General features: G+C 40.7%; 1 protein-coding gene across 1 annotated transcript in view; it reads right to left on the minus strand.

The window, feature by feature from the left end:
* The window catches only part of dmrt1 (doublesex and mab-3 related transcription factor 1), a 33710-nt gene that overhangs the window by 14627 nt on the left and 4862 nt on the right, over window positions 1-14221 (minus strand). Inside the window, exons 3-4 of the mRNA XM_056418126.1 lie at window positions 14064-14221; window positions 3498-3678 (exon numbers count right to left, since the gene is read on the minus strand). Of these exons, the coding sequence (XP_056274101.1) occupies window positions 3498-3678; window positions 14064-14221 (339 nt within the window). The remainder of the gene's footprint in view (window positions 1-3497; window positions 3679-14063) is intronic.

A 14221-nucleotide genomic window follows, 5' to 3' on the forward strand; every position in this document is an offset into this window, starting at 1 on the left:
CTGAAGGTTATTTGGTTCTCTGTATTTGGCCAACTGATTAGCCGTCTCCGGGGGGGAGGAGATTAATCTGACGGGGGGGGGGGGGTTGGCAGCCAGGTAGAAGAAAGGTGGTGGGGCCTGTTATTTCCTCCCGGAGGTTCACGACGTGTTCGGGCAAAAGTCAGACACTTCACGGATTTAAAAAAGGAGGCGTGGCACAAAACGTTAAATTAAAAACCAACACCAAATATCAAATGACCAACTGCCCGGTAACCTGGAGATTAACGACTTGTTTTATTATTTAGAAACAGTTCAAAATGTGTCAATTAGTCAATTAGTATACAGAATATTAATCAGAAGCTATTATGATGATCAATTAATAAATGTAAAAAAATGCCCAAACTAAATTTTTACTGCTTCTTAAATGTAAATATTTGCAAAATTGTCAATTTCCAGTCGTCCCCGTGAGCTGTGAGAACTTTTGATTAATCAAAAGAAATAATTAATAAAAAACTAAATAATTACAGTTAGTTGCAGTCCAACTCCTCCCCAACAGGTTTTTATTCATTTTTAAAAACAGAGCATATGAGCTGCTTTTTGTTCGACGTCACTTTTGGATTAAGCGATGAATAGAAGAAAACGTGAAATACCGTGAATCAGACGATAATAATAACTCGACAAAATAAAAGAAAAAGTAGAAAAGGCTACAAAGCCCCATCAGCTCAGATAAGGAGTTCATTATGTGAAACATGCTCACAACCCGGCCGATAAGACGAAGGACACACACAGAACCCTTCAGACGAGGGGAAGGGCTCGCTCGACACACAGAGCAGCTCCTCTCAGGCGGAGGAAGCCTCTTGTCTAGATACACACACACACAAACACACCCCCCACACACACAATCTGGATAACGAGCTGTTTTACAGGAACGTCGTCTACTTCTGATAAAATATTACATTAAATAGACGATGTTCAGCGAGAAGAGCAAGATAAACCTAAAAGATGCTCATGGGAGGAAGTAGAAAGAAGAAAACATACTTCTATTGAAAAAAAACCGATAAATTAACCCCTCAGTCACTCAAAAGATATTCTAATTAATGCCAAAGGATGATATAAAAGTATTATTTTTTTAAGTGTCTCTAAGTTGTAATTGATGCAAAATCCAAGTACACTGATTTTAGAAAATATATTTCTACGGAAAAAAAAAAAAATCTTCTGAAATAATAAATAAATAATAAATAAATGAACCCCTCAATGACTCAAAATATATTCTTATTAATGCTTGGATGGATGATATAAAAGTATTATTTTTTAAGTTGCAATTGATGCAAAAGCAAAGTAGAAACTCTTGTGTCTATTAAGATTAATTTTGTTTTAATATGTTTGACGTGTTTCACAGTAGAGATGGAAGAGGGACAATCCACTGCAGAGGTTGTAAAAAACACTGATTTTGGAAAAAAATATTTTTACTGAAGACAGTTTTTTCTTATGAAATAATAAATAAATAATAATAATAAATAATGATAAAAATAGTAAATAAATAATAATAAATTAACCCCTCAATGACTCAAGAAATATTCCGATTAATGCCAAAGATGGATGATATAAAAGTAGTATTTTTGTAAGTGTCTCTAAGTAATTGATGTAAAATCAAAGAAGGAAACTCTTGTATAGATTATTTAGTGTACCTGTGTCACAGTAGAGATGTAAAAGGGATAATCCACCACAGAGACCGTCACTGCCCTGTCACATACAATCAGAGTGGAAACTTGCGTAATTAAGAGAATAAGAGATATATATTTTGAATAAAACTTCACAAGATTACGCAACTTGCGTCCTTTTTAAAAGGGTCACAAGCTGGAAATAAAACAGGTTTAAAAAATAATAACTAAAACACAGATTTAGTTTTTTTTTTTTTTTTACCTGTTTCACAGTATAGATGACAGAAATAAAAAGGGGCAGCATCTTTGTGAGTTTCCTTCACTTTTGATTGTTCTTTCTCTCTTGTATAAACATTGCGAAATCAAAAGAATAAGAGATATATATTTAGAATAAAACTTCGCAAGATTACGCAACTTGCGTATTTTTTAAAAGGGGTCGTCACAAGCTGGAAATAAAACAGGTTGTAAAAAATATATATATATTTTGGCGGTTTATTTCTCGGACGTTTTGGAGACCACCCGCGGAGAGTGTCTTCATCCGGTAATGGAGCGTGGAGACCCTCACAGGAGGCGTACAGGTGAAAGTCATGAACAGATGCAGAAGATGCGGGGTTTTTTTAGGTGTGTGATGCTGGTGGAGTTCACCAGCTGGTTCACTGGAAGAAGGATGTTTACGTTGTGCTCGTGACACTCGTCCCCTACGCCCGTCATAAGTGAGTAATAATAAACAAAACCGATGAAGCCACTTCATCCTGTAATTCCCGAGAAGAAAATGAACTTTGTTTTTGTCTTAATTTTGTCCTGAATGTTTTTTTTATTCATGTTTTTTAAAACGAAATACCCAAAAAAGTGACACGCGACGACCAACAGGACCCGACGCCTGTCCGTCACAACCGACTCAAGACAAAAGGGGGAGGGGTCGGAGTTAAAGATTTAAAAAATACCGCTGGATGACGCCATACGTGTCCCTTTGAATCTGAGTAGCCACAAGGCTGCACCGCCTAAAGCCCTTTATCCTTACAACAATCTCTTGTCTCTGGAGTCTGAGTTACCAACGTCGTAGAGTTCCCTCTCTGTCGTGCCGACGTCTGCGATTCACGAGTTACAGTACGGATACAACACTGTTTACACGGGGCTCTAAAATGCACCAAAAACAAACGGATGGAGCGAGAGTCCCACGGAAAAATTTAAAATGAAAACGTATTTCTCTTCTCCGAGATGCACTAAGACATAATAATTACCAACAACAAGCACGGCCATCAGCCCGGATCCTTCGCTCTCATCTCACTCTCATGGCACATTCCTCACAGAGCTCCCCAAATACTTTATTGGGCGCATTAAGCAACGCACACAATCTGATTTACCCCCGTCCACGGCCACCGAGATAAGGCAGAAAAATCCTCGGCTGGAGATTCCAATCTCAGACGGTCGGTGCAGAGAGTGCCAGAAGATCTGATCTACGTCATCTTTAAAAACAACAACAACAACACAGTGCGTGACTTTTGACAGTGTTGTGCTGGTTTTAAAATGTATTACTTTTTTCTGAGACGGCTTTAAATTAAGAGACACAGTTTAAATCAATGTGCAAACTTTCTGTCCTCCAAAAGGATGAAAGTCAAAAAGCTGACAGTGGAAAGTGATGCGACACACAGCTGTGCAGTAAAGAAGTAAAAAATAAAAAAAGTAAGAACAGTAAAAAGTGAAAAGACTTCACTTTAGATGACTTTTCACCTCACATGTTTTACGGCGCTCTCGAGTGCGATCCTCCCTCGAATGTATTAAAGCACACAGTTGATAAAGTCTGGGTAAAGCTTTATGGGGCTTGAGTGTGTGTGTGTGTGTGTGTGTGTCACTCACAGGCTGCCATGGCCTCAGAGCAGTTGTTGTTGTTGTTGTCGTCCAGGCTGAAGAGTGGCGGCACACAGGCGGTGGAGCCCAGGCCCGGGCTCAGGTAGGTGGCTGCTGGGTAGTAGGAGTGCATGCGGTACTGGGAGGACACGTTGTGGCTGGACAGGCGGCCGTCGGCGTGAGGCATCTGCTGCACACGGGACGACACGCGAGAGCAACACTCAGCTCAGTCTGCAGCGACCAGACACAGGCCGGTTCCCCAAGACCTCAACGGTTCTTCAATTAATGTCACTGCAACTCGTGGAAATGGAGTCGGGTTCCTAAACATGTCCATGTTTCTTAAACTAACTCGTCTCTTAACTTTTAGTTTCTTTTAACCTCAATTGTTCTGTATTTTTTGTTGTTTGTAACTATGTGTTTCTAGATTTTTTTTATCTCAATGGAATTCACCTGGTTAAATAAAGGTCTAAAAAACCCACACAAAAACACTAACCTGCTTTTCTTAACCAATTAAAATTATTTGTGTCACCACACCATTTTTTAAAGCCGAAGACGGTCTCTAAAGCTCCGCCACTTGACGCCGCTCGCTGTGAGCGCAGACAGCTTGACACGGAGCAGCGCGTGCGCTCTGATCGAGCGTTTTTTTAATGAAGTATCGATACAAAACATATGCAAAATCATATCGTTCTAAACGTACGTGTATCTTGTTAGTATCGATACACGGTGCAGCGTGACAGCAGCAGATGTAGCGGGCTAACATTCAAGCTAACACTAAGCCCCCAAACGCTGTGGACATCTGAATGCTGATTGGCCGAGACGCGACACGTCCCATCAAAGATGTTTTATTGCGAAGAGCAACACTTCACATTTTCTCCGTGTCTCACTGCAATCTCAACGGCAGCGGGCCAGGTGACCCCCCCCCCCCCCCCCCCCAAAAAAAAAAAAAACTCTTCGGATCTACACGGTTCACGTGGATGACCTATTTTGATTTTAAAATGGTGAATTTCACCGAAAGGTGACAAGTTTGCAGGTATGCATCCGATCCAACATCTCCACTATTAAATATCACAAATGACCAAAACGCAACAACCCAACTCCTTCAGTGGGTCTTCTTCTCCTCCTCCTCTTCTTCATCTTCTCCCTTATTTATCTTCTTCCTCCCTCCTCTTCTCCCGTTTTCTTCTCCTCCCTTCTTCTTCTTCTCTTTTTTTTCTACCAGGACCAAATCATGGTTTAATCTGAGCAACAAAAGACTCCCTTCTTCTTCTCCTTTGTCTCCTCCTCCTTCTTCCTCCTCTTCTTCTTCCCCCTTACTCCCTCTTCTTCTCCCTTTTTCTTCTTCTTCCTCCTTCTCCCTTGTTTTCTTCTTCTTCCCCCTTCTTCTCCCTTTTTCTTCTCCTTCCTCCTTCTTCTCCCTTCTTCTTCTCCTCCTCTTCTTCTTCCCCCTTCATCCCTCTTCTTCTCCCTTTTTCTTCTCCTTCCTCCTTCTCCTCCTCTTCTTCATCTTCTTCTTCTTCTATAATAACCACATAACCCTCACAATATAAACATTACATAAACACTATTATTGGCGTAGATTCGATTCTTCATTCCTCCTAATCCTCTGTCAGGTATTCAGAGGCAACTCTTTCACAGCTTTATCTTCCGGGAACAAACAGAGTTAAAACAATAATATGCGACAAGAGAATTAGTAGTTTGAGTTCTTTCTCCGGTCCTCGGGGAAAACTTTTGAAACGAGCCGTCTGCTCAGCGGCAAGGCCGCCGCCGGAGAGGCTTTTCAATTTCACTTTTATGGAATTTGATTTGTCAGGCCGTCATCCGTCACCCCGTATTGTCCACGCCATCAACCCCGCGACAGCTTTATAAACCATTATTTAAGCTGCCACTCGGCTCGTGTATTAGGCCGTGAAAAATACATTATAGATCGCACCGGAGTCTTGGAAGTACACTGTGAAGCTTACGCATGCGGCGCGCCAAACAACACTGTCCCAGGGAAAGTCGCTCCTGGAAAAGGTTCCTATCCGGCGGGCGGAGGCAGAGAAACCTTCCTCAAGGTGGGGTGATTACTATTGTACCTGTAATGTAAGGCTGTGCAGAGTTGTTGAACCATTCAATCCACATTCTTATCCCCAGGGTTCTTACACATGGATTTCAATGACCTTTCCAGGACTTTAAACCAAATTTCCATGAGCAAACATTCTGTGAAATCTCTGTGTGTACATGAGTATATACCTTAAATCAGGGGTCCCCAACCCCCGGGCCGCGGCCCGGTACCGGTCCACGGCTTGGTTGGAACCGGGCCGCGGGAAAAAAAGTGAATAAAAAAAGGTGTAATTTTTTTTTTAATCAGTCGGAAAAATATATTATTTTGAAAAAGGACCGGATACCCGTGTGTACGTCTGAGCCGCGTTCAGGAGTCTTAAAGTTCGGGTTTATCGCTGCAGGCGAGTCTCACGCGCCGAACCCTCTGCTGGCGGCACATTTCAGTGACAAAGAATCTTAAAACATATTCAACCTGCTCAATGAATTCTGTCACTTCAGGGAAATGACAACTGTTTTCAAGTTGGCCGATAAAGTCGCTGCTGTGTGGACGAGTGAACAGCGGAATATTCTACATGTTTCAGACGTTCACCGGGTGGAAGAGGCTTTTAAAAGAGTTTGAGCGGTACTCCAACCACAAAAGACCCGACTGCAAAAGAATAGACCTGCAACCCATTTGTAAACAAACCCACCCGGTGAATCGAGCCCGTCCGAGCTAGAAGAAAATTTGTTGGAGATGCAAATGACGGTGGCCTTAAGGGACATTTCACACAACAACTCTGCCTGTTCTAATGACAGCGACCAGAACTCGGTTAGGAGCAGCGGACCAAACACACGTCTGTGTCGCCGTCTCCATTAGCGGCTCGTTGCAGGTAAACAAGCGCACGGCTCACACTCATTCGGCGTAATGATGAGTTGTTGTTTTGGCACTTTATGCCCTTCGTATAATTGCATGACGTCATATTTATTACGTCATTTATATTGCCGGTCCGTGGCTCAAAAAAGGTTGGGGACCGCTGCCTTAAATGACACAAATGAATGAGACAATAGTTTGATTAAAAGAATAAATGTTTATATGCATTTTGATTCTTTTAATCAAATTGTGTAATTGAACATTTTTCATGACTTTTCCAAAACTTTGGGGATTTCATTTTTGTTTCAAGGACTTTTCCAGGCCTGGAAATAACCATTTAAAAATGCCATGACTTTTTGAGGTTTTCCATGACCGTACGAACCCTGTATTTGGTCACATGACATCTATTGTTCATCTAGTCACATGACATCTATTGTTCATCTGGTCACATGACATCTATTGTTCATCTAGTCACATGACATCTATTGTTCATCTGGTCACATGACATCTATTGTTCATCTGGTCACATGACATCTATTGTTCATCTAGTCACATGACATCTATTGTTCATCTGGTCACATGACATCTATTGTTCATCTGGTCACATGACATCTATTGTTCATCTGGTCACATGACATCTCTTGTTCATCTGGTCACATGACATCTATTGTTCATGTAGTCACATGACATCTCTTGTTCATCTGGTCACATGACATCTATTGTTCATGTAGTCACATGACATCTATTGTTCATCTAGTCACATGACATCTATTGTTCATCTGGTCACATGACATCTATTGTTCATCTGGTCACATGACATATATTGTTCATCTAGTCACATGACATCTATTGTTCATCTGGTCACATGACATCCATTGTTCATCTGGTCACATGACATCTATTGTTCATCTGGTCACATGACATCTATTGTTCTGTCCATCCTGGAGGGATCCTCCTCTGTTGCTCTCCTGAAGGTTTCTGAAAGGTATTTTCTACTTTCTTGAGCGTTGTTCCTGATCTGATGAGAGGTCAAAGGTCAAAGGTCAGGGATGTTGTATGTGTACAGATTTTAAAGCCCTCTGAGGGGAGTTTGTAATTTGTGATATCGGGCTCTACAAATTAAACTGAATTGTCTTTCACGACATGCGTGATGTCATCTGGTCAACAACGTAAACAAACAAATGGCGTCTGAGGCCAACAAGAGGTCGGAGGGCCCTTGGACTCGGGTTTGAAATGAGTCTTTGCCCACTTCGGCTTCAGTGTCTCGCTCGAGGACACTTCCACATGCGGCAGGAGGAGACAGGGATTCAAACCGCCAACCCTCGAGATTAAAGTTGTAGAAAATTGTAGATTGAACGAAAGGAAAAGGTTTGAGTTCTTCTTCCACCACTGTTGACATCTGGTGTTCGGCTTTAAGACCTTCTCTCACAGTACCGGGTCACGGGCCTCCTAGTGAGTTATAGCAACACTGAACCAGTCGGGTAACATTATGTGGAAATGCCTCTCTCAGTGAGTCTATTACTACCTCCATCCCAAGAGGCCAAAGGCCAACGCAATACCACTTTCCTGGGAGTGTTCATCACTTCAGATATACGCAACAAAAGAAATACACAACGCCCTTTCTGGTACTTGAGCTCCGCATTCATGTTGTTTTTTCGTGTTGTTGACATATTGCCTTTTTTGTTTTCTTTGAGATTTTTTCTGGGCCTCATACGAGTGATTAAGAGGCTTCGTTTCTACACCATGAGCTGCCTTGTGAGTCACCGGTCATTCGTTTTTTTAAAGAAAAGGAGAATTCAATCTTACGTTTCGATGTGACCCCAACAACCGAAATATAAGGTTATCTTTCCTGTTGCACAGATTATCAGTGAGACGGAAGATATCGGCATCTTTAGGAATTTATTTTAGCTTGAGGTCAATTCTAATAAGCGTTGGTTTAGAGTGGGAAGGGCTTAGAGGGGGCGGGGCTTATCTCTTACTTGTTGAGGACATCCCACAAACGTGTGAACATCCAACGCCCTCGTGTTTGGGTTCATAACAATAATATCATATATATATATATATATATACAAATATAGATATATATATATAATATATACAAATATATATTTATACATGACATCACCCGTAGGCTCACACAGCTCGGTGACTTTCACCTCTACGTCTGAATAACTGTCTATTCCAGCTCCTTTCGAGCAGCAGTTAGATTCACCAACGGAGGAGCAGCTCAATGCTGATTGGCTTTCGCAACTCGGCGTCGGGCACATTTTTCACTTTTTCGCTAAAGTAGATTTTTTTTGGCTAAAGTGACAACAAATTGCTTAAGTAACATTTTTGGCTAAAGTTGAATTTCCCCCCCGCTAAAGTTAAATTTTTGGCCATAGTTGAATTATTTTAACGTGAGGTGAATGTGGCGTCGCTCAATTGGCGTCATTTGAGCCGCCCTGCTAACATTTTCGGCAATCGCAATCACTGTCGTCTGTACGTTGACTTTGCTCATGGGATCTACTCGCATTAACAATTCGCAACGCTTTTGCTGTGAACGCAGCTTAAGAGGCCATCAGATGTGAAGATAACCTGATGGAAACACTTCATGAGTGAAGAGCCTCACACCTCCGCTTCTAAAATGCATTCTGATGGCGCAGAACACGGGCAGGTAAACCAATCGCCTCGAGTCCTTCCTCTCCACTGGAGGGCCGACCGGCAGACTCCTTGGGGGGCTTCCTTACCTCCCTGAGAGAGGGCCGGTCTTCTTATCTGGCACCATCTCCATGTCTGGAAGCTCTGCACCACCACCCTTATATTACGGTCCTCCACCTGCATGGCGGCCGAGCACCACTGAGGAGGAGGTAGATGGCCTCGCACTGATAACTCCTGGGTTGAGGATTTAGTAGCGTGTAGAGCTCGAGACCTGCACATCACTTTTTATTTTGATAATCACGATTGTCGAGATTAGAACGATGGGTCAGGATTTAAAAGGAAATGTTTATTTTTTATTGTTTATGTCATTCACACGGATTCAAAAAGGTCGACAGAAGGAAACAAACTACTAACCGACATCTTCTGCACACCATCTCCTGTCATAGTGAAATGTCAGGTAATAACGAGACTGATGACGAAACAATGAAGAGAACTATCTTGCAGGAAGTCGGCGTCGTATCTTACGGAATAACACTTAGACCGTGTGTTTTTACAGTTGGTTTATTTGTATTTTAGTCAATAAATGAGCAGACTAACGAGCAATAAATTAGGAATATAATGGGAAGTTGCGAGATGCACTTGCAAAATAAAAGATAATTGCAGATTAATACAGCTCTAACTATTTACATAAATAAACATCCATTATAATGATACTCTATCATTATATCTATCATTTCATCCATTATACTCTATCGTTAACACTTGAGAGAAACAAGAGCAAAATAACTTTATATATATATATAAATTGAAATGTACACATATATTTCATATATAAATGTGTAAATATATATAAATGTGTAAATAAATATATATATAAATACATGTGTAAATAAATAAAATGTATATATCAAATTCATCATGAACAAATATTTCCCACATATATATATATATATATCATGTACATAAACGTGTAAATATATATAAAGGTATAAATAAATAAAATATATATCAAATTCATTATTCTTAAAAAATATTTCACACACATGTATATATATATATATATAAATGTGTAAGTATATATAATTGTGTAAATAAATAAAATATACATAAAATTCATTATTATTAAAAAATATTCCACACATATTTTTAATATATATATATATAAATGTGCATATATATATAAATGTGTAAATAAATAATATATATATCAAATTCATTATTATTAAATATATATATATATAAAAGCGAGATAAGGAGATAAACAAAAAGGCAATGAGGAAAGACGTCGACAAAATCTAAATTGAGTCTAATAATATAAGGAAAATTACTTCAGTTGGGGAATGCATAAATTGGAGTATAAACCATTAGATTATGGAGGTTTAGGACGAGTAAAGGAGATCCCCCGGTAGACGAGTGCTAATTATTCCAATTCAGAAAATATAAGAAACTGTTAGAAATTCAAAATACTCAGCTTTTCATGCAAAAGAAAAATAATTAAATAAAAGTAGTCCCCCGATTTTTAAAAACCGTAGCACGTCGCCACCCTCTCAACCTGACATCTTCACTCTGAAAAAACCATAAATCACAGAGGAGGATGGCTAAATTATGCTAAAGGGGCTAACTGATTAGCATTAATGTGCTCACTTTCCCCCCTCCGGAGCGCCGAGGCGGAGCGGCGTGTTCCTCCGCCCGACAGACAATACCATTAACCTTTGCAATTCAGGCTCTCGTGGCGCACGCCAGGCGGGTTAGCGGAGGCAGTGACCCCGAAACGAGATGTTGCTATTGGGGGGAGAACGGTGAGCGAGTGGTGGAGAGTGGCGAGAGGAGAGGGAGAGAGAGAGAGAGAGCAGGGGTGAACAAATGTTGTTCATAAAAAAAACAATCCGCCTCCCGAGAGTTATAGGTCTAATCTTGTGTCACGCACAAGCTCATCGCCTTTTTGACACAAAAGAGAAACATTTGGGCATAAATCAGTGTGAATATAGCGATGGCCGATCGAGGGGGCGCCGTCTCCCCGACGCGTCTCTAACGTTAAGAGCGTGAGCGCCGACGGTGAAGCTGGCGCTCTCGTCCATCTACCAGCAAAACAAAGAAATGTAACAAGAAGATATGAATCGAGACCGTCAGGTCAAAAGGCACGCTTCCTCGCTTTTATTTATTTCAAAAATAAAAGCAGCTTTCCTTTTGTAGCCTTTTATTTTCTAAACCAGGACAAATGACTTTAATTTCTGCTTGAATGACAAGAAAAAGAATATATTTTGATAATTTTTCAATAGTTTATTAAGCAGAAATGCTAAATGTATCCTGGCTCTACTTTATAAAATGTGTTGATTAATTTATTTTGTATTTAAAGACAAAAAAATGTGGGTTCTGGGAAATTGTGATGCGGAAATGATTCATAAAATCTTATGAATTGATAATAATTGTTACTTGCAACCCTTGCTGTGTTAAATCCTTTTGTTCTTTGCCTATATATCTTAAATCTTATATTATCTATTTGATCAAACTAGTGACGTTACTCTTATGATATGCATTTAGACCACTTGGTCTGCAATCATTTTCATTAAAGGTACTATGAGGAGCTTTTAACTGTTTGTGAAACAGATTCAATTAAGATAAGTGACAATATAAGTAGACGAGATCTGCAAAAATATTTCTATATGTATATATATAGATGTGTGTGTATAGTATATCTGGAGCCCACTGGAGAGAAGGGAGGCACTAGAGAACCAGGCCGGAGCAGAACAGTCGGACCCGGCTGTGGTCAAATGAGAGCTTTTCTAAAAAAGGCACTCTCAGAAACACTACCGCTTTTGTCCACAGGGGTCGCCAAAACAACCCAAAGTGAAAGTTCCTTGGTGTAACTTTAAAGTGTATTTGAGGCCACTTCAGATTATTGCTAGGACTACACTGGACTGGCACTTTGTTTTATGGTGTTTGAGGTACACTACTTTTTAAAAAGGCACCATAACAAGTTTGATTTATTTCCACAACTATCCTGTACGAGAGTGAGCTCCTTGCTCATGGACACCTCGGCAGATGATGCCCAGATGTTCACTACAGGTTAGTACAATAGCACTTGTCTGCTTCTCTTACTTTAGAGAGGAGAAAAACAGCGATCAAAGTTTTTCTAAATACTTCCGACATGTAATATTCACTCCAGAGACAAACGCTTTGGGAGTGACAGACGATTTTAATGCATCGCTCCGTTGGTCTCTTCCAGCTGAGTGACGCTTAGTGTCATATTACTGAGACAAGTTACCTGACGAGGTCATAGAAAGTAAGCCTTGTTCATGGCTAAGCAGCTTATCTCCTGTTTCAGTGGCGTGGAGCACCTCCGATGCCCCCCCCCCCCCCCCCGCCTCCTTTTAAATGCAGTGCTGTAATACTGGTTTATTGTTCATAAGGATCAAGGCTTTTATAACAATTAAGGTATACTGTAATCGAAATATAGTCTCGGAAAAGATTCATGTAACTAGAGATGCACCGATCAGGTTTTTGGTGCCGATCACCGATCACTGAAATCAGTATCTGCCGATCCGATAATACCGATCACCGATCACGGTGTCGATTGAAGCATTCTATTTATTGTGTAGCATTATTGCCTAGGACTATGAGGAAATACATATATAAAGCACCTCAAACATTAAAGAAATTACCGATTTCTTTAAACATTTAGGACTTTTACTTTGAAAAATGTCCTAATTGATACATTAAAATTGTTTGATTGCTATTGTAGGGGATTTCAGATATGTATGGAACACATCTGCATCATTCATTTCCTGGAACTCTTGGGGAAATCTATTTACAGGATTTTTCTTAACATACAAAAGACAGACTTATTTTTATAAACTCTTCCTTGATACAGTAAAAATGTTTTAATGTTAGCATAATTTAGGCTAAATATCAGAAACGATCTATAAAGATACATCAGTTCATTGTTTACTTTTATATGTTCGTGTTTGATTTGTCGACATCTTATTTTGATAAATGGATGTTGTTTCAAGTGGTTCTTTCCGCTAACTTTGCAAAACCGGATGTTGTCACTTAAATCCTTCCGCTAACTTTATCAAAACCCTCGCGCGCTCCCGATGGAATGTGTTTACCGTGAGCATCAGTCTCTAGGGGCAGACATGTGAGAGTCGGCTGAGTTGACCCAGTGATTCAACTCGGGGGACGGGGACGCCGCTCGGTGCGTGAGGATCCCCTCGTGGACCTCTCACTCTGCGGCCCTCGCCGGGCGCATCATCTCCGTTGCGGTGCGCGGCGATTGAAACGTCTGATAGTTCTCGCAGATGTTACGTCATCTGATCGGCCGTTTTGAGAACGCCGATCAAAACCGATAATGGGAATATCGGCCGATATGGATCGGCGCCGATCAGATCGGTGCATCCCTACATGTAACATAGACAGGGTTCATACACATGTTGACCAGTGGATGTCCAGGACTTTTCAAGGACCAAACATTTTGTGAAATCTCTGTGTATACATGAGTATTTACCTTAAATGACACAAATGAATGAGAGACAATAGTTTGATTAAAAAGAATAAATATTTATATAAATGTTTATTCTTTTAATCAAACTGTGTCAATGAGCATACGAATATAACACATTTCCAGGACTTTTCCAAAACTTTTGGGATTTAATTTTCGAGGCCTGGAAATAAAAATAAAAATTATTGCATGACTTTTCCAGGTTTTCCATGACCGTACGAACCCTGCATACTGACATTAAAAAAACAGTTTAGCCCCTAAGATACAGGTAATGTTTGAGGTAACGGGATTATGTAAATATGATGATATATTGTAATAAAGGCACAGCAGCCTCCCAGGACCAGCGTGCGACGTTGAGCCCCCGAAAAAAGGCTTCAAGTCGAGTTTAAATCATTTAGATTTTAGTACATTTGATTCAGAAAACTGTGCTTAGTTAGTTGCACACACCCAAAGAAACTCTCTCCTCATATTGCGTTTCTATGTTTTTTTCTATAGAGTTTGATTGTTACTAACACACAGCAGCAGAGCGGCCATTGCTAGTCACCTGGTACTGCTGGTAGTTGTAGAGGTTCCCGTAGTAGGTGGGGTAGCGTGACGGCGGGTAGAAGTTGTAGTAGGAGGTCTCCAGCAGCAGGTCTGACGATCCCTCGCTGTGAGCCCGGGCGCCGGCTGACGGGCTCGAGGACAACGCCGAGCGGCCGC

Source organism: Pseudoliparis swirei, chromosome 7 (assembly GCF_029220125.1).
Source record: "Pseudoliparis swirei isolate HS2019 ecotype Mariana Trench chromosome 7, NWPU_hadal_v1, whole genome shotgun sequence".
NCBI lineage: Eukaryota > Metazoa > Chordata > Actinopteri > Perciformes > Liparidae > Pseudoliparis > Pseudoliparis swirei.